The sequence below is a fragment of the Procambarus clarkii genome, chromosome 37 (genome assembly GCF_040958095.1).
Source record: "Procambarus clarkii isolate CNS0578487 chromosome 37, FALCON_Pclarkii_2.0, whole genome shotgun sequence".
Lineage (NCBI taxonomy): Eukaryota > Metazoa > Arthropoda > Malacostraca > Decapoda > Cambaridae > Procambarus > Procambarus clarkii.
The window spans coordinates 10,314,012-10,338,951 of record NC_091186.1 but is presented as its reverse complement, the minus strand read 5'-3'; the positions used below and the strand labels follow the sequence as shown (position 1 = coordinate 10,338,951).

General features: G+C 42.7%; 1 protein-coding gene across 1 annotated transcript; it reads right to left on the bottom strand.

Annotated features, from left to right (window-relative positions):
* Positions 1-145: 145 nt before the first annotated feature.
* Positions 146-24,940, bottom strand: LOC123765786 (proton-coupled amino acid transporter-like protein pathetic). Its single transcript, XM_045754537.2, has 11 exons — positions 24,188-24,940; positions 22,670-22,726; positions 17,946-18,103; positions 14,765-14,915; positions 11,085-11,291; positions 9,809-9,913; positions 9,206-9,385; positions 7,954-8,132; positions 7,218-7,390; positions 4,952-5,103; positions 146-851 (listed from the first exon to the last, which is right to left on the bottom strand). Exons 1-11 carry the CDS (start codon positions 24,197-24,199, stop codon positions 735-737), a joined length of 1,491 nt encoding a protein of 496 aa, XP_045610493.1. The 5' UTR covers positions 24,200-24,940; the 3' UTR covers positions 146-734.

The following is a 24,940-nucleotide window of genomic DNA, read 5'->3' as shown; positions in this document are numbered from 1 at the left end:
ATATACTATATTTACTATATATATATCATTATATATTATATCATGGAGAGTTCCCCCCTCCCCCCACACCATCATCAATAGTAAGAATAACATAATTCTTAATAACAGTGCACAAGGAATTTTGAGTAAAGTTGAAAACAAAAAGTTAAAAGATCTGGTATATTTTTGTAATAAATACATTGTTAATGTAAAATCTAGAATATAAATTCCATATTATTTTATTACACAATACCATTATGTAATGATATTTTTGAGTATTGTAATATAAGTTCTTCTGATTTGTAATACCATCATTAGTCCAGTGAGTGACATCGGTGTCCAGGATGTCTTTAGCATTTGTCCAACGATTTCTTAGCTTTATGTCCAATAGGTTCTATCCACCTCTCCCTTTTTAAAGGATGTCAGAAGGTGATGACCAAGGAGCCTTATGAGCGAGTTCTGGCCTGACGACTTCAAGCCCCCGGGATGAGTGACTTCAGGCCCCTCACCGGGGTAAGTGACTTCAGGCCCGGGATGAGTGACTTCAGGCCCCTCACCGGGGTAAGTGACTTCAGGCCCCCGGGATGAGTGACTTCAGCCCCCCCCGGGATGAGTGACTTCAGTCCCCCGGGGTGAGTGACTTCAGACCCCCGAGGTAAGAGACTTCAGGCCCCCCGGGGTGAGAGACTTCAGACCCCCTGGGGTAAGAGACTTCAGACCCCCGGGGTGAGAGACTTCAGACCCCCGGGGTAAGCCTAGCAGGCTGGGGGGAGCTGTTTCTGCCCATTAACCATGAAGTCAATGATGCTCTGGATGCTGCTGACTGTGCCAGTGGCGAAGCCCACCAGACCAAACGCGCAGATGAGCACATTCTGAGGAGGTGCCAAGGTTGTTAGTGTACAGTGGCATGTGAAGACACTCAATTTTCTCATTATAAACGGTGTGTAAATGGGTCACATAACTAGTGGACAAACTGGCAATTGGATATGTTATTGGGAATCTGAAAAACACGAATGAAAGAACTCAAAAACATTGAATTCAAATTGTTACTGTTAGGATTAAGGTATTTTGTATGACTAAGTGCTACATAGGTTAGGTGCATAATGTTATGAGAAGATGCTCGTTTGTTTTATAATCATTGTAAATAGTAAGTCATGTAACCTATACCAGGTGACGGACGGGAGGAAGAATTTAGACAACTGTGTGTGAGTGTGTAAGCTCTCACACTTGAAACAATTGCCTCCTCCATCGAGAGTTTAAGATCTCACGAGCACTGTGTCTACACCGACGGCTCAGTCCAATCCTCTACTGGACGGACTGCAGCGGCATGTAGGTTTTATAGAAATAATATTTGCACAAAGACTGTCAGTGTCAGGTTAAACAACTGGCTGACCTCCACACAAGCAGAACTAGCAGCATTACAACTAGCTACCAGTACATTAAAAAACATTGGAGGAGGAATAATATTTTGTGATTCAAAGTCTGCTCTTCAAGCAATCGACAAACTTCTCCTGGAAGATCGACAGCAAGAACCTCATACTCCCAATTATAAATGACATTGAAGACCAAGGCCATTGAATACCTGGGGTATCATATTTCAGGTAAGGGCTTTACTCCTCACAAAAATGTAGCTGCTATAATAGATGCCCCAGCATCAGTGGGGGAAGTACAGTCTTTTGTTGGGATGGTAACATATTTTTGTAAGTTCGTGAAGAACCTTTCAACAAAATTATCGCCCTTGTATTAATTATTGAAAAAAGGGGCTAGATTTAAGTGGGCAGCAAGAGAGGAGAATGCCTTCAGGAATATTAAGCAGGAGTTGATCAATTCTCCAGTGCTCACTAATTTTGCTCATAGACTCCCGTTAAAACTGGAGGTACAGTAGATGCTTCCCCAGTAGGAGTGGGGTGTGTATTATTACAGGAAGAAGATGGTCAGAATAAAGTAGTATATTTTGCTAGCAAGAAATTATCTCCTGCAGAACAGAATTATTCCCAATTAGATAAAGAAGCCTTAGCTTCGGTATACCCCGTAAAAAACTGAGGTATTTTCTGCTGGGGAGGAAATTTCTTGCTAGAACAGACCATAAACCCCTGCTAGGATTGTTTGGCAGAGGTAAACAAATTCCAGTTAATGCTAATGCTAGAATTTAAAGATGGGCATTACTACTCTCGTAGTTTGAGTATGATTTAGAGTTTAAGCCAGGCAAGGATAATGTAGTAGCTGATGCATTAAGTAGATTGCCTGTGACAGAAGGCATTGAATTCCAGTGGAATATGTTAATCTGGTAGAATCTATGTCTTTTGAGGATATATCCTTCCAGACTATTAGGATGGCAACTAGTAGAGTTCTCAAATTAAATATGTTAATGAAGTTAGTCAGATATGGTTGGAATGATAATTTATTATTGTCAGAGTATGCTGCAGTGAAGGCTGACCTTAGTATTCACCAGGATGTACTCTTGTATAGGAATAGAGTGGTGTATAGAATTGTATAGAACTGAGATGTAAGATTTTGGAACAGCTGCATGTAGGCCATAATGGCATAAATGCTATGAGAGCAGAAGCTAGAAGTTTGGTTTGGTGGCCAAAAATGGACCAGGGTATTGCAGAAGTAACTAAGAATTGTCACATTTGTTTTAAGAATTATCAGAAATCCGAAGCCTCAGTACTTTCCTGGCCCAGCACTGAAAAACCCTTGTCTAGACTTCTTATAGATTATGCTGGACCTGTGGATAACAAATATTACCTAGTGGTGATGGATTCATACACCAAATTTCTGGATGTTCATGTGTGTAATTCCACCACATCATCTGTAACTTGTGAACTCCTAAGGAAAACATTTTGTAATTTTGGATTGCCAGACATGGTTGTGTCAGATAATGATCCTTATTTTGTTTCAGGGGAAATGGAGGATTTTTGTTAGAAAGAATGGTATTAAACATGTAACACCTGCCCCCTATAATCCTTCAAATGGTCTGGCTGAGAGAGCAGAGATCCTTAAAAGAAGGGTTACAGCGGTTCACGGAAAGTACTGTTAATACAAAGCTTTGCAGATGTTTGTATAATCATAGAAAAACTGGTCATTCTACCACTGGTAAATCTCCTTCTGAATTACTGTTTAATAGGCACTTTAAAGTGCACATGGAAGCAGTAAAACATATCTAGATAAAGATAAATCTGTAACTAGCTTGGCCAATCAGTCGGCTCAGGGAGAGAAATTGTTGTTTAACGAGGGGAATGCAGTACATGCAAGTAATTTTGGAACTACTAAGCCTTGGGTAGAAGGTAAAATTATGGATGAATTGGGCCGCATGCATAAATTTCACCGTGCAAGTGCAGAGTTTTAGGAACATTAATTGAAAAAAGACATGCAGATCAACTCATGCCAAGGTTCACGGGGAATTTTAAAGACCCTTCAGGTGGGGGTTATCTTGAGATGATTTCGGGGCTTTAGTGTCCCCGCGGCCCGGTCCTCGACCAGGCCTCCACCTCCAGGAAGCAGCCCGTGAGAGCTGACTAACACCCAGGTACCTATTTTACTGCTAGGTAACAGGGGCATAGTGTGAAAGAAACTCTGCCCATTGCTTCTCGCCAGCGCCTGGGATCGAACCCAGAACCACAGGATCACAAGTCCAGTGTGCTGTCCGCTCGGCCAACCGGCTCCCTTGGGGCAACTAGTGATACCCATGCTAATAATACGTCACACAGTCTCCGTGGTGTAGTGGTAAGACACTCGCCTGGCGTTCCGCGAGCGCTATGTCATGGGTTCGTATCCTGGCCGGGGAGGATTTACTGGGCGCAATTCCTTAACTGTAGCCTCTGTTTAACGCAACAGTAAAATGTGTACTTGGATGAAAAAACGATTCTTCGCGGCGGGGATCGTATTCCAGGGACCTGCCCGAAACGCTACGCGTACTAGTGGCTGTACAAGAATGTAACAACTCTTGTATATATCTAGTAATGAAGGGGGTGGCAGCACCTGTAGGAGACAGGGAGGCACAGCAAGGGACAGCAGAGGGTAATGGGGATACAGCTAACCCTAGAGACTCGACAGTTGTAATTCAGAAGAAGGTTTCCCAGAAGTAACAAGCCTGGAACCCAAGTTGAGAAAATCAGGAAGAGTCATACGACCGCCTTATAGACTTAATAACCTGTAGGGGTAGAGTTTAATTAAAAAGTAATGTTAGGATTAAGGTATTTTGTATGAATAAGTGCTACATAGGTTAGGTGCATAATGTTTTGAGCAGATGCTCGTTTGTTTTATAATCATTGTAAATAGTATGTCATGTAACCTATACCCAGTGACGTCACTGTTTGTTGTTGTAATAAACGCCATGTGGAGCCAACGTTCGTTTCTCTTCCTGCTGAATTATAACAGTTAATTTACAGATAGAAAATATAATTAGGTAAACATTTGTTTAAAAGAATGTAAAGGGATACTATGAAATATTGTAATAGAAAGGTAGTTTAGTCGTTTAAACAAAATAGGAAAGAAAATGGCTGGGTGTAAATAGGAGCTGCCTGACTGGGGCCAATGTTCCTTCTGCATTTACTTTATCCGTATGTTATATTGATTTTGATTGGAAACATTGTCCCTATTTTCTCTCCACTATATGGACCCAGTGGCCCTAATACCTGACCTTGATGAGGACCCAGTGGCCCTAATACCTGACTTTGATGAGGACCCAGTGGCCCTAATACCTGACCTTGATGAGGACCCAATGACCCTAATATCTCACCTTGATGAGGACCCAGTGGCCCTAATATCTCACCTTGATGAGGACCCAGTGGCCCTAATATCTCACCTTGATGAGGACCCAGTGGCCCTAATATCTCACCTTGATAAGGACTCAGTGGCCCTAATACCTGACCTTGATGAGGACCCAGTGGCCCTAATACCTGACCTTGATGAGGACCCAGTGGCCCTAATATCTCACCTTGATGAGGACCCAGTGGCCCTAATATCTCACCTTGATGAGGACCCAGTGGCATCTTCCAGTATTGGGCCAGAAGGTCACCAGCTCAATGATTGGAGGGAAGATCAAGGCGAGGGTGGAGCTGCTCACGGCTCCGACCAGGGAGATGAACAACCCAATGTTAGGGATGGATGCTGCCAACACGACTGTTCGCAGAGACCAAGATGGGGATGTTATCAGTAGGTGACCTCAGGTAGGTGTATGTAGGTACATGGTGTCCTTGATGACATGATTTTTTTTTTATTGTAAATATTTTAGTAGTCTCTCCTTACTTAATGATTAATATGTGAAAGAAAATGGACCATTATATGATTTTCAGAAAACGTATAAAAAGATTTTTGGGGTAACTCAAATACATTGTTTGTCATTATGATTAGTAATTAATTTTGTCGAGGGACAGGCAGCCAGTAAATATACACGAAATTAAACTTATATCGATGTTCCCCCTAATTTGAACTACTAACCCTCCCCAGGATTCAACCCTTCACAAGCTGACTAACTCCTAAGTACCTACTTGCTTCTGGGTGAACAGTCCTATTAGGTGATAGGAAATGTGCCCAACCATTTCTGTCCCGCCCGGGAATCGAACCTGGAATTCCAGATTGTGTGACGAAAACGAATACGAATGTCCAACCGGGACCAGACTCCTTTATATAATTCTATCTCTGTTTCTCTACTGTCTTGGTGTCTATGTCTGTCTGTCCTTTACCTGGATTTACCAGGAGGATAGTATCTGTCTAGTGGCCTCGACGAGGACGGGAAGCCGGCTGCTATTGTTATTGCTATTTCCATTGTTCACCAATACCTGAGTTATTCTTTCAAACTCTCTACTCACTTTCGGAGCAGTGTGTAAGCGCTCGACGAATATAAGCATTGAGAACACTGACTTTGTATCTTTGGGGGCACTCACTCTTACCATTCAGCCATAATCCTATGTTGGTGGGCTTAGTATATACGTTGGTGCTTAAAGAGGCTACTGTTTTTGTTATTAATACATCCAAGAATAGCAGACTGTTATTTTCACTATTTTCATGTTTAAATCTGAGTACTGACTCTCTCTCTAGATGGCTTTTTAGATCAACTAGTTCATCTGAGTCTTTTACTCTGACGAATGTGTTATCTACACAACAGCAGTATACAGTTTTTTTGTCTGCTACTGAAGACTCTGTCTTCGATGGTTCCCATGTTAAAATTAGCAAATAACACTCCTAAGGGGGAGCCCATTGCTACTTTGTCTGTTTGTAGATACATGTCTCCTTGTGGACTGATGAAAGGGGCTTCCTTTGTACATGCCTCGAGAAGACTCTTCAAGTGTGGCTCGGGTATGTCTAATTTGGGGGTGCTCTCGTCTCTGTATACTCTGTCCAGTATCATTCCTATGGTTGTGTCGACTGGGACGTTGGTAAATAGGAATTCAACGTCCAGGGAAGCAATGATTCCATCGGGCTGAGTAGTGACTGAGTTGATTAATTCTAGGAAATCTGCTGATGATTGTAGACTATACTTGCTTGGAGTGTATGGAGTTAGGAGTTCGTTAAGGCTTTTTTTAACTATATATATATATATATATATATATATATATATATATATATATATATATATATATATATATATATATATATATATATATATATATGTCGTACCTAGTAGCCAGAACGCACTTGTCAGCCTACTATGCAAGGCCCGATTTGCCTAATAAGCCAAGTTTTCCTGAATTAATATATTTTCTCTAATTTTTTTCTTATGCAATGATAAAGCTACCCATTTCATTATGTATGAGCTCAATTTTTTTTTATTGGAGTTAAAATTAACGTAGATATATGACCGAACCCAACCAACCCTACCTAACCTAACCTAACCTATCTTTATAGGTTAGGTTAGGTTAGGTAGCGGAAAAAGTTAGGTTAGGTTAGGTTAGGTAGGTTAGGTAGTCGAAAAACAATTAATTCATGAAAACTTGGCTTATTAGGCAAATCGGGCCTTGCATAGTAGGCTGAGAAGTGCGTTCTGGCTACTAGGTACGACATATATATATATATATATATATCCATTTACACTACTCCTGGTATCCATTTACTGCTTGGTGAACATGTGCATTAAGTAATAGAAAACGCGCCCAACCCTTTGTGTCCAGCCCCTGGATTCAATTCCAGAGATCCAGATTGTGATTCGAGAAGGAACCCGACTGTACAAGCGAGACTATATACTGTATAATCTAGGTTTAGATTTATGAGGTTTACATGAATAAAGGTAAACTTACAGGTCAGGAGAACCATTGCGGTCCTGAAGGCGTACTCAGCCACCAGCTTGCCCTTCTTGGTGGTGAACCGCCTGGTGACGGAGGGGATCAGTATCTCGAAGGGTACATACATCTGCAGCGGGTAGGTCAGGAGCACGGACAGCGCCATCGCGATCTTCACCGCCTCCGCCAGTCTGTCCTCCATGCACAGGCAGTTATGTAGGGAGATAGGGAGACAAGCGAAGAATTTCCGTTAGCTACAGCCATGGCTAAACCAGGGCTTGGACAGACGTGAAGGTCATATGTTGATGAAACTCTGAACGAAGCGAATGGTACAGACTCTTAGGGAACTGATGGATTAAGTTGCAGTGTTTGGAGACCTACTACACTATGCTGCTTTAGATTCAGCTTCTCGGAACAAAAGTTCCAAGTAGCACGGGTTAGGGAGCCCGTAGTGGACTTGAGCTCCACTAATCCAGTCCATGTATTTAAACTATGTTACTGCGGTTCATGGGGTGAAAATCACACCTTAAATCACATCCTAAACCCCATTAACAAGTCCAGGAGCAAGCAACATGTACCCAATAACGGAGAACATGTTCCAGCATGACTCTACCTTCCCAGCATGCAAAACATAAGTAATTATCAAAAGAAGGAGCCAAGCCGGGAAAACTGTAGCCAAGATGCAACAGGCCATCCTAAACTGTAGTAGTGTGCACTTCTAGCAGAGTTACCGCTCGCTAGCGGCAAAACTCACGGGTCGCTGGCGGGAAGGTTGAGAGTGATGGACCCCTGGACAGTGCTGCCGTACTGGAGGTAGCCAAAGAAGCCGAAGGAAGCAAACAGACACATCACGATCAACATGCTTGTGTTGAGGACACCGCTGAGTCCCCCAAATGCTCCCGGGGTCTTCATCTTGTTCTCCAGCGGCAGTACCTAGTGGTGCAGAGAAAAGAATAGGAAATGGAATGCGGGTTGATTCTTTGATGGCAAAACACCAGTGTAGGAAAACATGTCATGAACAGCCGTTGTCAGACGACCAAGGTATGTACTCTGAGAGATGTGCCGCATTTCTCGCTGTGTATATACATATAGGTCCGGATTACAGTTTGTTAACTCTAGGTTAGGTTAGTTTAGGTTAGGTTTCTGTAATTGTTATTTGGTTCCACGACCAGTGATTGCAAAGCAGAAATTTCAAGAGGGTAAATTGTGGACAGTTTGATATAAAAGAGTCTTTATATTGCGTATTGCTGTGCATACGTTCCCTATTAACGTTATATGTTCTATTATACTGAAGATTGTGTCGCCTCTGCCTCTCGACCTATCTTGAGATAGGTATCATATATCTTGAGATGATTTCGTGGCTTAGCGTCCCCGCGGCCCGGTCCTTGATCAGGTCTCCACTAAGTCCACCTTCAGGAAACTTTCCTGACAACGAGATTATAAAGCCTTGTTAAATGCTTATTGCTCATCCCTGAAGTTGCTTCACGAAAGGAAAGTTTCTGTGTTTATCTTCCACTCTGCTTATTGGCATCAAAGGCTCCCACTCAAGTGGAAAGTTCTCGGGTCGTTCTTATAGCAACACCCATTATCGGACCTAATTCTTACTTGGTTGAGAAGTTTGAGACACCTGCTTCACAGAGGGACTAGTCAAGCTCTTTGAGAGCCAGGGTTCGATCCCAGGTCATGTTAACTACTCTGATCAATCACATGCTAGGATAAGGGTCGAGGCTCATTTCTAGGCTCTGTGTACTTTACAGACGTTGCATAAATTCCCAGGAAGGCATTTGGAGTTACCATGTTGAGGAACTAGTTTGAAATTTTATGACATTTAAAGTTGGTATTACTGTCAAGGACTTCTGTAAGGCCCAAGTCTCGATCTAACGCGTAAAGAAACTCTATATTTGACCGTTGGTCTTCTACGTGTATATACCAGGTTAGGGACTTCGTCACTACCCACCCCCACACTTGGTGCCCACACACTACCCACCCCCACACTTGGTACTCACCAGTCCGATACCCTCGAAAGAGTAGATAGCAGTGCCGAAGTAGAGAGGCAGGGTCGACCATCCGGCGAAGGCAGGGAGGTCCTCGTGGATGTGAGGAAGGTCCCTCACCATGTAGTAGAAACATATGATGATGCCTGCTATCTGGATCACTCCTGCCATCATGGACACCGGCGCCAGGTACTGGTGGGCAAGGTGCAGGTGCATCAAGAGGGGCTCAGGTGGGTTATTTAGTTTAAAATTCAACTGTAAAATTCCTCTGAAACAGTGGGTGGTGAGGTGGTAGGGAAACCTTTGGCTTCAGGAGAAAACTGGATAAGCACCTCCAAAGGATACCTGATCAACCAGGCTGCGATTCATACGCCAGGCTGCGAGCAGCCGCGTCCAACAGCCTGGTTGATCAGTCCAGCAATCAGGAGGCCTGGTCGACGACCGGGCCGCGGGGACGCTAAGCCCCGGAAGCACCTCAAGGTAACCTCAAGTTCCTATCCCCGTCTAAGCTACTAGTGATGGTGGCCCTCAGGGTGTCACGTCCTGGCCGAGGCCCCTACTGACCCCCCCCTCCCCTCCCAAAGATAAATTCAGGGTAAACTATGACAAACTCACCTTGATGTTGGGGATGAAAGAAATAAGCAGCAGCGGCAGTATGAAGATGGCAGTGTACGCCAGGAGGGAGATGCTGGTGCCGCTGGTGGTCATGCACTTGACAGCCTGGAGGAGCAGGAGCAGGAGGAGAAAAATTAAACCTTTATTTGCCATGTTGACACTTCCAACTTGACTGGTTTTTCCTGCTTTATGGTCAGGATATATAGAACTAAGGGGGAGATGAGGATACATAGAATTAAGGGTAGTTGAGGATACATAGAACCAAGGGGACTGAGAAGTGGTGTTGGGTCTTAAACGAAATATTAAATCAATGAGAATTATTTTTTTAGTAGAACTGATCTTCGATAACAATTTAAAAGGTGTCTCAAAGTCTCTGTCTCTTTCTGTCTATGTATATTACGCAATATGTATGTGTCTCTGGCTCTGTGTCTTTTCTGTCTCTTTCTGTATATCTCCCTGTGTGCCCGTGTCTCCGTGAGTAAGTTGGTATATCTCAGCTAAGGTGCACACCCCAGATGCGCGGTGACTTGTGCGCTTAAGGTGAGCCAGGACACCAATAGCGTTAATTCCGCTCCGACTCCCATCACCTTGGGTGTCTCTGAAGACACAAGTTCTCACCTAGAGTCTAGTTACTGTACAATACATTCTCGGCTTATGTTACAAGTTCAGAGAATCATTAATGTACAATGTACAATAATGTACATCATGGATGGCGCTGACAGGACGCCAGAGTTGAACAAGATGTTCAGGTCGAAGCCTGACATCTATGTCAGTACTTGGCTGCAATCCCATGTCAGTTCACTCTAGTGATGTCACGCAAAGTCTGACAATTAATCAAGGGATAGACCAATGCCGCTGCTACTCTCTCTGATTAGTGTATTCTTATAGAGCTTCGTTCAGGTTAGCAAGCCAGTCGGTTAGAGTCGTATGCGTCAAGCAGCATTCTGAGCAGGTCAGCCTTGACAGACAGACATATGTGATTGTATGGCAGCCAAGGAAGAGCAATGTGGTCTCACAGTTATCAACTACATCAAGTAGAGCCGCCAGAGATATCACTGCTCTTATCATCACAAACCCAGAGTCACTTGGGCAATAAATAACACGATGACGTTATCGAGAACAATCGTGTGGGTGGCGGTGATTGTACCTGACACGTGTCCCTCGATTGTGTGCGAATAATGAGGACATGAGTCAACTATGACAACTGCATGAGTAGCTGTGATTATCTCTAGCTGTCTCTCTACACGTCTGTCTGTCTCTGTGAGTCTCTCCTTACCTCCTGGATGTTCTGGGGAATGAAGACGAAGTAGACGCAGCAGAAGCCGACCTGGGTGATGACGAGGAAGGTGGTGATGATGTAGTACACGACCCGGTGCCACCTGCGGCATCCCTCGGGGCCAAGCTTGAACGCCATGGACGCTGTTTCCTCGTAACTCATGGCCCTCACCCCCTGCCGTCCACACAACTCCTTCGAACTCGTGACCTAGAAGAAGTCACAGGTTCAACGGGAGAGAAATGTCAGTGGTCAGGAAATGGTGTGAGGGTAACAGAGATGGTCATTAGTTTTCCTACTTATTCCTTGGTCAGAAAACATTATTTTAAAAACCTAGTTTGCTGATACTGAATAAATTCCCCAACTACTGAACGAACGAGCGATAAATACAAGAGAAGTTCCCAATGGGAGAGAAGGGAAGTGGGTATAACTGAAGAATAGAGTAGAGAGGAAGTGTTGTAGTCGCAGAGAGAAGAGCCAAGACTTAACACAACTGCTGGACAGTAAACTTAGGTTGTGATCACAGGCAGGGAGACACCAGTCAAGCCCCGCCCCTCACACCAAGCTCTCAGTCCAGTCTGCATTCTTGTGGTGTCGTCTTTCGTCTTCTTCATAGTGCCATCAGCCTGCTTGTTGGGCCCCCTCCCTCTCTCTCTCTCTCTCTCTCTCTCTCCGTCTCCTTCTCTCTGTCTCCCTGTCCCCCCCTGTTCTATTTGTGTCGTCTTCCTCGGTGTCCTGCTTCTCGTCGTCCTGCTGCGGCAAGTAACACTGCCGTTGAGTAAAGTTCCTACTATCGTTTGTCTATGAGGTCAGGCTGGAGCAGCTTGACATCGACATTTTCTCGGAGTTCCTCTGGGTTAGGGAACTCTGTACTTCCGTCTGGGTTTGTTCTCAAGGGTCCTTGTTGGTAACACACTTTGAGGCATATGTTGGAAATATGTCTGTTCTATGGGGCGCCTGAAATTCCTTGGTACGTTTCCTCTACTAGTGCATCTGCGTCCTTGGATGGAGTCCGGGTTCTGAGATGTGGGTTCTTGATCTTGTAAGGTTGGTGGTGGATACATTGGTGACGTTGATTGAGTCATCATCAGACGACGAGGAGAGGTCGAGTGTATCATGCTCAGTTGGTTGAGCAGCAGTCACTTGTGCTGGGAAGGTGGAGGATGAATTATGTACCTTCACTGACGTGTCTTCATGGCTACGTTTTTCAGGACCCCTTCTGGTAGGAGCACAGCCGGAATATCTCTCCAGAATATTATCAACTTTTCCGTTGTGACATTGCCAGGATTTTTGTTCAGGAACAGTCCTTATCTCAGTGTTTGTGAATATATTAATTAACGGACAATCAAGAACATAATGGGTGAGGGTGTGAGACCTTAACATACCACTTAGTTTACACTTCGTGTTATTATCATTAGCAACTATTCCATATTCCCGTTAATATTTGTACCCAAGCCTGAGCCACATGTGCACAGAGTCACTCCAAGCATTTCTCCTTTTACCATAAGTGAAATGGGTGTTTTGACTCACATACATGTAGTGTTGCATGGTTTGACTTCTCTCATACATTATACCTCTCCTCTCAACTTCTGCCTGTGCCTGAATATTTCTGATTTTGCTTCTTATTTGTCTTATTGGAATGTCAATGTCTATGCAATGTCAACTTTTGTTCTTATGTGGCGCGTTTGGCCAAGTCATCCGCCACCTTGTTGCGCACTATTCAAATACGAGATGGAATCCACGTGAAATTTACTTTGTGACCTTTCAGCTGTATCTGATTTATAATTTTATTACAATCCTCAACTATGGACATGGAGATAGGATTTTGACTGTTTAAGGAATCAAGTGCTTTTTGGCTATCGACAAATACGAAAACATCTTTATCGTCTTGAAAATCCAAACCAGCCAGGATGGCCTGCAGTTCAGCTTGTGTGAATGAAATATAATTATTAAGTCGAAGTTCAGTTTTCATGTCCACAGTGCCATACTCAGAACAGGACAATTGAACTGCGACTTAGTGACATTTACAGGACTAAGTAGTTGCTCTCACAAGGGCTGCAGCGATTTCCTTTTCTGTTCGACGGTAGACTCCGAGGAGCACGACTTCAATTTCAAAGTCATAGTGGTACTAATTCCAGCATCAGCCGCACACTGTTCACTCAGTACTTGACTAGCAAACACCTTGAATCGTCAATAGGGAAATGCTCTGTGTAAGTGCGCTTCTGTTGAAGTCAAGAACATTGTTATTTATCGACAAAAAATTCACTCTTTAAAAGTATATGGTACAGAACCACTTGATAATGTCCATGGAGCAGGTAAGCAGGGAATGTAATAGATGGACGAGGTGGCAGAAGGCTTGAACGAGGAACTAGAGACGAGGTAGAGAGAAGTACAATCTCGGTGACCCAACCACAATTGATTTGAACAAGTTGATTTTTATAAGGGTAAGTGGATTTTTTTGGCAGTAATTTAGAAATAGACCTGGGGCTACATATTGAAATATAAAGCATTTAGTAATGGGTAAACATATTTTACAGGATTATACAAGTATAAAATAACACCGCAGTATTTTTTACAAGTTAACTATTAACTGTTATTTTTTTTTCATCTTAATGAATTTTATATAAACTGATTTAAATCGCAAAGCTTCTACTAAAAACTGGAAACCACTGAATCTTGATTGAAAATGAGGGGAGAGTTGACTCACTCTGCTCTACGGTAACAGATTAAGTTGACTGTAAGTCTAGCTGGATAATTCGCTGTTCAAACTCCTAATATTAATTAAAATTTCATTAGCATGTTAAAAGTGTATAGGATAAATTATTAATGATTAATATGTATAGTTAATGGCTAAAATTATAATATAAGCAAAACCTGATCCCCTAACATCTTCAGAACCCAAATAAACAGTCCTAATCCACGTATACTAAATTTTAGGGCCAACTTATGTACTATTCTAGACGTTGGAAAGGTTAGGTTTGGTTAACTACTTTCTCAAGTCCTCTAGAAAATTAACAGCACAAAACATTACTGTATTTGGATACAACAGTCCATATTTTGTACATACCATCTACAGCTGCTATGCGTACTACCATTTATTAAAGTGGTCTTTAATCAATTGTTGACCATCTAGCAAGAGCAAACATTGCCTGACCAGGACTCGTTAAGTCTAACTTGAGAAGCATTTATTCACCCACTTTTGAATATGTGCAATCAAAATATGTATATACACCATAAATAAGTAACAAATAAAAAAATATTATACATAATAATGAAGCAGATAACTAGCTCTACAAGTTTCCTAAAATTTACATAACAAAAGAGACAGAAGGTTTAGTTTTGCAGTAGTCTTACTTAAAAGTGTGAGTAGTAATCACCTGGTCAAAGATATTCATAAGGTTATCATTAGCCTTTCTATACATTACTGAAAGTTTACATTGACCTCAAGCTGTGTTTGGTCCCCACAGTTTCAATGTTACCACAAGCTAAACTTGCCCCTCGGGAAAATTTTTAACAATATATATATATGTTTGGAGGTAGAATTTGACAACATTAATGTTTACATGCCGTCGAAGCAAGCTGTCTATAGAAAGGATGTTTTAAACTATAAGGCGATATATCTCACCTCCACCAGCTTCAATTGTGGTAAAAACGAACAAAGCCAACTGGGACCCAGAACTCACCAGGATATTCATGCAGTGAATACAGATGATGCCCATGATAGGGATGCCCGCGAAGCCCACCCAGAGCCCAGCGTTCATGAAGGCTTCTGGCATTGCCAACAGTCCTGTGCCCACATTACCCTTCAGCACGTGGATCATCGTCTCGCAGTTCCTGTATGATGAAGGTAGGGTTATTAGTGTGTAATTACCTAAGTGTAGTTACAGGATGAGAGCTAAACTCATGGTGTCCCGTTTTCCCAGTACTCTTTATTGTATAACGCTTTGAAACTACTGACGGTTTTGGCCTCCACCACCTTCTCACTTAACTTGTTCCAACCGTCTACCACTCCGTGAAAGAAAACTTCCTAATATTTTTTTGGCACCTTTGTTTCCTTAGCTTGAATCTGTGTCCTCTTGTTCGTGATGTTACTAGTTTCAGGAATTCCTCTTTGTCAATTCCTCTTATTACTTTGTAAGTGGTGATCATATCACCTCTTTTTCTTCTATCTTCTAGTTTTGGCATATTTAATGCCTCTGGTCTCTCCTCGTAACTTTTGTTTTTCAGTTCCGGAACTCATTTTATAGCATGCCGTTGCACCTTTTCCAGTTTATTGATGTGCTTCTTTAGATTTAGGCACCATACAAATGTGGCATTTTCCAATTTTGGTCTTACAAAAGCCATGAACAGTTTCATTAGTATTTCACCATACATATAATTAAAAGCAATTCTGAAGTTGGAAAGCGACGCATACGCTCCTCTCACAATGTTCTTTGTGTTCCTCTGGCGACAACTTACTATCCAAAATCACCCCTAGGTCTCGTTCTTTTTTAGAGTTTTGTAATTCCTTTCCACATAATTTGTAAGTTGTGTTTCGCTTCATCCAGGTTTAGTTTCAACTTTTTTCTGTCTTCCTTTGAGAGGTCTTGTCCTAATGACCAAAGTTGGAAATTCTCATCACTGCAATTTCCTGGTAGTTCTATGCACTTCCGTCATTTGTTTTACTTCATTAAAAGTCACCCTTAGGAGGCGATTCTTGTTTTTCTCATATGTTCCCTCCTAAAATCACTGACACTTTCCTTTGAAGTGAGGCCTTCTCCAAAAGCTACTATTTCCTTAATGATTTTATCTCTTTTATAATTCTGCTGCTCTGTACAACCTAGATGATATTTCCTTCTCTAAACATCCGAAAATTATTATGGACTTTTTTGTATCTGCAGTATTTTGTACTAGTTTACTGTTGGTTACCAGTTCTTTCGTACTTGCTTGTTTAATGTCTGCTTCTTGTTGGTCATTTCTGGCTTTGACTTCCAAACACATTTCCTTTATCGTCTCTTTCTCTTTTATAATTTGCGCATATGTTTATTTTATTTTCTCGTTGTACTTTTCTAGTTCTTTATTAACTTCTCTATTTGAGTTGTGAATCAAGTTTCTCTTAACATATCTTCGCCAAACTCCATGTTAGTCCTCAGGATACCGTGGAGTTGTTCACCATGAGTCTATTTTCTTGTTCATTTTTTTCAAATTCACCACTCTTCACTTTCCATGGCTCATTATCTTTCACTAGTTCCTTGATCTGATCCTCCAGTATCCTTACCTTATCAGTCAAGCTGGTCATTTCCTAACCTTTCCTGAAAAATACTTCCTTTTAAGTTACAAAACTAAATCTTGAAACCTTCATTTTCTTGTTCAAATTCAATTACTTTTCTTCATACTGCTTTAGAAGGTCCTCAACCTGTCTCGCTTGGTAGTTGAGTCCTCTCACCTGCCAAGAAAACCTCCTTTCATGATATCTTCAGTGTGAGAATCCCTTGAGACAATCATATGTTGGTGTGGTTTCTACCCCCTTGGTGGCAGCCATCTTAGTTTTTGACGTTATTATGTACTGGAATATATATATACCTTTCCAACACAGAATTTTCACTCTCTTTCTTGCTTATTTCTTGTGTCTTAGTCACTTCTCAACTTGCCTACACCTTCATGTATCCTGGGATACCACTTACAGCCCTCAACCTGTTCCTAATACTTAGGTAACTGGATATTCCTGGAGCCTGTTGCAGTGTGACTCCTGCCTCCTGGCGCTCCTCTAGTGTGTGTGTGTGTGTGGGTGGGTGGGTGTTTTAACTTCAACTAACAATGGAACAAATACTTTGTGTACTACAAGACTGTGTCCCTTCAGTCTGCTGTCTGTAGCTTTGATTTACATTGTCAATTCCCCTTAGAATCTAATATGTCGTTATCATATCCCCTCTACCTCTTTTCATCTCGAGTGTGGTGAGATCCAGTTCCCTCAGGCTTTCCTCGTAGCTCAGCCCCCTCAGCCCTGGAACCAGTCTTGATGCCTATCTTTGGACTTTTGCTAGTTTTGATTTGTTTTCTTCAGGTGAGCTGCATCACAGGCCATTACAGAGTCCATTAATCATTGATTACTATTGAGTCCATTAATCATTGATTACTATACAGTAATTTGCCCAGAACAAACACGTTAGTCGTTTTGGGTGCGTGTTCGAACTCGTGTCATGGACTTGGGTAACACGGTCAAGGGTTCGAGTTCTTATATAAACTCGAGAATTTTCTCATAGATAAGATGCGGCGTTATGAGGTCATTGTGTAAAGCATAAAATAAGATCAAGCAAGATCACCAGCTTGATCGTGGAGGGACAACATGTTTCTGTATTCACGGAATTAGGCTTTAAAATATCCTGAACTCAAGAAATTAGGCTTTAAGATATCTTGAACTCAAGAAATTAGGTTTTAAGATATCCTGAACTCAAGCAATTAGGCTTTAGGATATCCTGAACTCAAGAAATTAGGCTTTAAGATATCCTGAACTCAAAAAATTAGACTTTAAGATATCCTGAACTCAAGAAATTAGGCTTTAAGATATCCTGAACTCAAGAAATTAGGCTTTAAGATATCCTGAACTCAAGAAATTAGGCTTTTCTATGTTCTCTACTCCCAAAATTTAGCCTTTTCGATTTCTTACTCTCAAGATGTAATCTTTTAGATGTCCTTAACTGAATAGGCTTCTTGCTGTCTTTTTACTCACGAAATTACCCTTTTCGATGTCCTATACTCACAATATTACACTTTTCGATGTCTTATACTCACAATATTACACTTTTCGATGTCTTATACTCACAATATTACACTTTTCGATGTCCTATACTCACAATATTACACTTTTCGATGTCCTATACTCACGAAATTGGCTTTTCGATGGCTTCTTCATCAAGGACGTGGCCGGAGCTGGGGGTCCTCATGGTACCATTCATGTCCCTTTCTGTCGGGACATAGATTGTGTTGACGGAGCTCTGAAGGCCCCTTTCCTGTAAAGTAGGTCCAGGCCACCCATCCTGCTCCTGGTGGATACGGGAATACATGGTTTCAAAACCTTTCTGCTGCGGAAAATGTAGGATAATTTAGGATACGATGGTTTGGTTAGGTTAGGATAGGGAGGTGGGGATAAGTTAGGAAAGGATGGTTTAGGGTAAGTTAGGAGTATAGGGATGGCGGCATATGGGCCCTTTTTTCAGGAAAAAGGGCCGCTTCGCCCCACCAGATTCAACGAACTTGCGAAAAAGGGCCGATATGCTCTTGAAGTTTTCTTATGGAGAAAATTCAAATAGGTTCAGTTCTTACTGATAATAAACTCTACGGTCAATTTTTGTATGTTTTCAAACCCGCGGATTTTTTCAAAGACCATTTTCAGATAACTATTCATAAAAGTTTGTTAAGAGTTCTTATGAGAAAATAATTTCATAGAAGTTTGTTATAAAAAGTCAGAATAAAGCTAGCTTTCGTATAACTGAGAATAAGGAAAACAGACATCTTAACAGCAAGTTTTAGTTTTTATATGCATTTACGGCTGTTTCACCTGTAAAGACCGAAAATTAGTCAGAGACCAGTTTATACCCAAAAATAATCAGAGTTCAATTAACGACAGAAAATTAGTCAGAGACCAATTTATGCCCAAAATCGACAGAGTCCAGTAAAGACCGAAATTTAGTCACAGACCAGTTCATGCCAAAAATTCATCAGAGTCCAGTTGTAGACAGAATTCGTCAGAGACTAATTTATGCCCAAAATCGACAGAGTCCAGTAAAGATTGAAAATTAGCCAGAGTCTAGTTTATGCCCAAAATTAATCAGAGTCCAGTTGATGACCTAAATTATTCAGAGTCCACTTTGTGAGCAAAATTCGTGGAGTCCAATTTAAGCTCAAATTTCATAAGAGTCCAGTTCATGACCAAAATTAATCAGAGTCCAATTGAAGACCCAAATTTGACAGAGACAGCATTTTTGCTACTAATAGCCCAATTTTAAACAGTCATATTTCAGACGTAGTAAATAAGATCCGAACAATTACCGAGTTCTAGCTCCTGTCTCCGCCATAACCCACTATCGTATCTTCGTTAATATCCTATCAATGTCCCTAAAACTTATACCCGCTGTATTTCAGATATAGTTCAGTAAATACAAACAATTACTGAACTCTAGCTCCTGTCCTCAGCCTTAGTTCCCTCTCGTATCTTCGTTAATACCTAATCAATTTCCCTGAAATTTATACCCTCTGTATTTCAGACACAGTAAATAAGATCAAGTCAGTTACTGAGCTCCAGCTCATGTCCCCCACCTTAGTTCATTTGTACAAGTTCTTTAGTAACAGACCAATTTCCCTGAAATTTATAACTGCTGTATTTCAGACATAGTAAAATAGTTCCGAACAATTACCGAGCTCCAGCTCTCGTTCTCAGCCTTAGTTCTCTCTCGTAGATTCAATACTAGCAGTCCTATTTTCCTGAAATTTTAAACAGTCATATTTCAAACGTAGTAAAATAAATCAGGACAATAACAGAGCTCCAATTCCTGTCCTCCGATTTTAGTTTATCAAATTATTTCAGATCAAGTCCCTCTCCAGTCTATCAAAAGTAGACATCATGTTCGTTAATACCCTTTTTGTACTCGGCAATGTAAATAATCACTAACGTGCTAATATTCACACGGTCAAAATCACACCTTACCTTCAATACCCTTTGTTCATTCAGCTATGTATTAATCACACGGTCAAAAATCACACCTTACCCTTTCCCCCCTTACTTTCACATCCCTTATCTCTCTTTCATCTCGCCCATTCCCAACATAACCAAACCTTTAATAATCCTAATGTATTTGTATATTTTCTCTATATTCTCTATGCTCTTCACATTTTCTTCCGTGTTTTCTGTATTCACTCCGTGTTCTGCAAAATGTTCACAGCATGTTCAGTTCATATTTTTCACCAGTTTCTCCATTTTTTCTGTGATTATAAAGTTTATTGTCAGCAAGAACTGAAAAAAAAATGAATTTTCCCCATAAGAAACCTTTAAGAGCATATCGGCCCTTTTTCCAAAGTTCGTTGAATCTGGTGGGGGCGTAGCGGCTCTTTTTCCCGAAGAAAGAGGGCCCATACACCGCCATCCCTACTACTGTTAGGATAGGTTGGTGCATGAGGATAAGTTAGGATATGATGTTTTAGTTAAGCTAGGATAGGGTGGTGAAGGTAAGTTAGGATAACATGGGTAGGATAGGATGGTTTAGTATAAGTTGGACTAAAATGGTTAGGATAAGCTAGGCTAGGGGTGATGACGATAAGATAGGATGGTAATTAAGGTTAGTTAGGATAGGATGACGAAGATAAGTTAGGATATTTAGATATGAATAAGTTAGGCTAGTTAGTCCAAGGATAGGTTATGTTAGTTGTTTTGGTTTTGTTGGCAGTAATGTGTATTTTCCTGACACTGGGATTATTTGTAATATTCAAAAAGAGCAAAGCAATATTTGCTTAACAATTTCAAGTTTGTTTTCCTAATTTAATTTCCTAATTTAATCTATTTTTACTACTTTTTTAATTCGTGAATATTTAAAACGATAAGCAGCTGTGTAACCCATTGTTCCCGCGTTATCTGTTGTGGCAACAGTGGTGGAGTGTTGCCACTGTCTTGTTCCCTTGGTGACACCCGTATTTACCTGAGGGGCCGCTGTCTCTCTAGTGGTCTCGTCGGGGATACGAAGAAGCCATGAGGGCCGCCAGCTCTAGCGGCCTCCAAAGGGGCAAGAAACCGGCGGCTTGTCAAGGGTTTCACACACACACTCAAACCGTAACATTTACGGCTTGGGCGGGTAGGTGGTTCCATGGGTTTATAACCCTGTGGGTGAGAAAGCATCTCCTGTTTCCTGTCCTACATTATGGCTTGTTGAACTTGAAGCTGTTGCCCCTTGTGTGTGTTATATTGTGGCTTGTTGAACTTAAAACTGTTGCCCCTTGTGTGTCACATTCCCCCTTCTCAATATTTTTTTTAATTATCAGCGGAAACCGCCAAGCCATTCCGACATTATAACACTTGGAAGGGGTCTGGATAAAGATTTGGGATGGGACGGAGGGAAAGGAATGGTGCCCAACCACTTGTACGGTCGGGGATTCCCTTGTCAATAAGTGGTCTGAGATCATCGACAAGTTTAAAATTGCTGGGAGATACGAAGCCTATTGTGCTTATCAAGTTCCCGGTGGCCAACAACTGCTCTTCACCTGACGCAGCCCACTACAGTTTCCTAACTCTCAGGTCATTATTTACTGCCAGGTGAACTGAGTTACTAAGTGTTATACTAAGTTACTAGCTCAAACGTCTCTCCCGACCTGGGAGAGTAGGCGAACTCCCCCCCCCCCCCCGCCCCCCGGCCCCGCCCCCCGGCCCCGCCCCCCGGCCCCGCCCCTCGACGCCCCATGTTCGAACCCTTGTAGCAATGTCCACAGCATTATCAGAATGCAAATATGGAATTATAGATATGAGTTAAGATTTGTCAAGCATGTACTCAACCATTTAACGAGACCTTTCCTTAATCATAATGACCTTGTTTACATAATGTAAACAGTTTACAAGTGAGGAAAGTTCAAAAGCCAAGGTTATTGTTGTTATAGAGACCCTTGAGAGGCTTCTCTTCTTAGAAACTGTTGTATATATGTAAACGCAGCCGCCACGATGGAAGAAAGATGCACGGGTTTCGTCAGTGGATATGTACATGCCTGATGCCTCCAGCTGGTCCTGGAGCCAGATTCAAGAAGCGGAACTTTTTTTTAAGTTCAGTTAAACTTATGAACGTGTATATCTGTCCCCAATCTTTGACGGCTTTAATTACATTTATTGAACAGTTTACAAGCATGAAAACTTCCCAATCAACTGTTGTTATTGTTATAAACAGCCTCCTGGTGCTTCGGAGCTCATTAACTGTTTAATAATTGTAAACAAAGCCGCCAAAGATTGAGAAAAGATGTACAGGTTGTACGTAACCGCTTCGTGAATCTGGCCCCCCCCCGGTTCGTAAGTGCTTGCATGCGTAACTGCTTCGTGAATCTGGACCCAGGTTCGTAAGTTCTTGTGTAACCGCTTCGTGAATCTGGCCCCAGGTTCGTAAGTGCTTGTATAACTGCTTCGTGAATATGGTTCCCGGGTTCGTAAGTGCTTGTGTAACTGCGTCGTGAATCAGACCCCAGGTTCATAAGTGCTTGTGTAACTGCTTCGTGAATCTGACCCCAGGTTTGTAAGTGCTTGCGTAACTGCTTCGTGAATCTGACCCCACGTTCGTAAGTGCTTGCGTAACTGCTTTGTGAATCTGACCCCACGTTCGTAAGTGCTTGCGTAACTGCTTCGTGAATCTGACCCCAGGTTCGTAAGTGCTTGCGTAACTGCTTCGTGAATCTGACCCCAGCTTTGTAAGTGCTTGTGTAACTGCTTCGTGAATCTGCCCCCAGGTTTGTAAGTGCTTGCGTAACTACTTCGTGAATCTGCCCCCAGGTTTGTAAGTGCTTGCGTAACTACTTCGTGAATCTGCCCCCAGGTTTGTAAGTGCTTGCGTAACTGCTTCGTGAATCTGGCCCCTCAGGTTACTTACCTTAGTGTCCACAGCTGGTGTTATGGTGCCCGGAACAGGCCTGATAATCACCCCATTCTGTAGGAAACAAGGTCATTAAGGTCTGAGTAATGGTTAGTAACTGCTTGTCTAAGGAAAACCATTAAATAAAAGCTAGCCAAGGGTGAAATGTGCTGCTATTGGCTTATCACGAATTAGTTGTTACAATTAGGTAATTACTCGCTACCTTGTATAACAGAATCGTTAGCACTTAAAGGTTCAGGAACTGTGATGGGGTGAAATATGATGAAAAGGTTAGAGAATTTGAGAGAGAGAGAGAGAGAGAGAGAGAGAGAGAGAGAGAGAGAGAGAGAGAGAGAGAGAGAGAGAGAGAGAGAGAGAGAGAGAGAGAGGGGGGGGGGGAGAGAGAGAGAGAGAGAGAGAGAGAGAGAGAGAGAGAGAGAGAGAGAGAGAGAGAGAGAGAGAGAGAGAGAGAGAGAGAGAGAGAGAGAGAGAGAGAGAGAAAGAGAGAGAGAGAGAGAGAGAGAGAGAGAGAGAGAGAGAGAGAGAGAGAGAGAGAGAGAGAGAGAGAGAGAGAGAGAGAGAGAGAGAGAGAGAGAGAGAGAGACCTACTGTATGTTCATGCATCATGGTCACTTTTCCTATATATGGTCTACGAGTGGTGTACACATATACAGCGGGTACCCACATCCTCTGGTGGCCAGGAATGTGTTTTTTTCTTAATTGCCCCGAGGGGCGAGTTTATTGGGCAGCGTCACTCATCCTGTGAGTGGACACACCGCCATAGTGACAGTACTGGGCAGCGTCACTCATCACATGAGTTGACTCACCGCCATAGTGACAGTATTGGGCAGCGCCACTTATCCTGTGAGTGGACACACCGCCATAGTGACAGTATTGGGCAGCGCCACTCATCCTGTGAGTGAACACACCGCCATAGTGACAGTATTGGGCAGCGCCACTCATCCTGTGAGTGGACACACCGCCATAGTGGCAGTATTGGGCAGCGCCACTCATCCTGTGAGTGGACACACCGCCATAGTGACAGTATTGGGCAGCGTCACTCATCCTGTGAGTGGACACACCGCCATAGTGACAGTATTGGGCAGCGCCACTCATCCTGTGAGTGGACACACCGCCATAGTGACAGTATTGGGCAGCGTCACTCATCCTGTGAGTGGACACACCGCCATAGTGACAGTATTGGGCAGCGTCACTCATCCTGTGAGTGGACACACCGCCATAGTGACAGTATTGGGCAGCGCCACTCATCCTGTGAGTGAACACACCGCCATAGTGACAGTATTGGGCAGCGCCACTCATCCTGTGAGTGGACACACCGCCATAGTGACAGTATTAGGCAGCGTCAATCATCCTGTGAGTGGACACACCGCCATAGTGACAGTATTGGGCAGCGTCAATCATCTTGTGAGTGGACACACCGCCATAGCAGCATGTACAACACTCCCCAATAGGAAGAAAACCCGCTGGGTTATGGATGTGGTCAGGTGGCTATAAGGGCCGGCCTCTGGTACTCACCTTGTGGTCCATGGTGACGGTGGAGCTTGATCTTCACTGCTCGAATATTTTGTATATATGTTTTGTCGTCTCCCAGAAGTCAGGCACGGACGAGAGGCAATATGTTGGTGCTTGAGGTGACACAATACTTGTCGTGTAGGAAATGGTGGCAGTCGCTCTGTTTCTGTCTCTCTGTCTCTCTCTGTTTCTCTATCTACTTCTCACTTGTTGTTGCTTTTCAGTTACTTCTGTAGCCGAGATTCTTGTAGGTTTGTAGCTATCATGTCTTCTAGAGTCAAGGTCAGTGCTACAGCTCTCTACTTCTTAGAGCTGCGGTCTCTTTGTGGTAAGCGAAAATTCCTTTCGAATTGGTGAATCAGCAGATCATCTTTACTGTTATCTGGGATCTGGAGCCGTCATCCGCCCTGAGCTTGGTGACGTCAGCGTGGAACTCCTGACAACACACTCACCTCCTCATGGGGAACAATCCGGACTGTACAGGAGTGTCTCAAGTGGAACCACAGTGTAATACCCGGATCGTTCATGTACGTGGCACGCTTGTGTGTTCTCTCAAACTAGGGCTCGAATGTTGTTGGTGAGAGATGCCTTCACAGTGAGAGGAGATGTCAACAGAGTCAATCAGATGAGGTCCTCGAAGCATGGCACGCCCTGACGGTAAGAGAGCAGACACCTTCAGGATGAGAGAGGCTGTGAGAGGTAGCGACCTTAGGTGCTCCAGCCCGGTAGAGAGACAGCCGCAGACTACACGGGGCA

Excerpts from the sequence above, each read along its gene's own strand:
- LOC123765786 (XM_045754537.2), bottom strand. Across the intron at positions 5,104-7,217 it reads CGCAATGGTTCTCCTGACCT|TCGTGTTGGCAGCATCCATC; the intron begins GTAAGTTTACCT and ends CTCTGCGAACAG. Across the intron at positions 852-4,951 it reads GCCACTGGGTCCTCATCAAG|AATGTGCTCATCTGCGCGTT; the intron begins GTGAGATATTAG and ends GCACCTCCTCAG.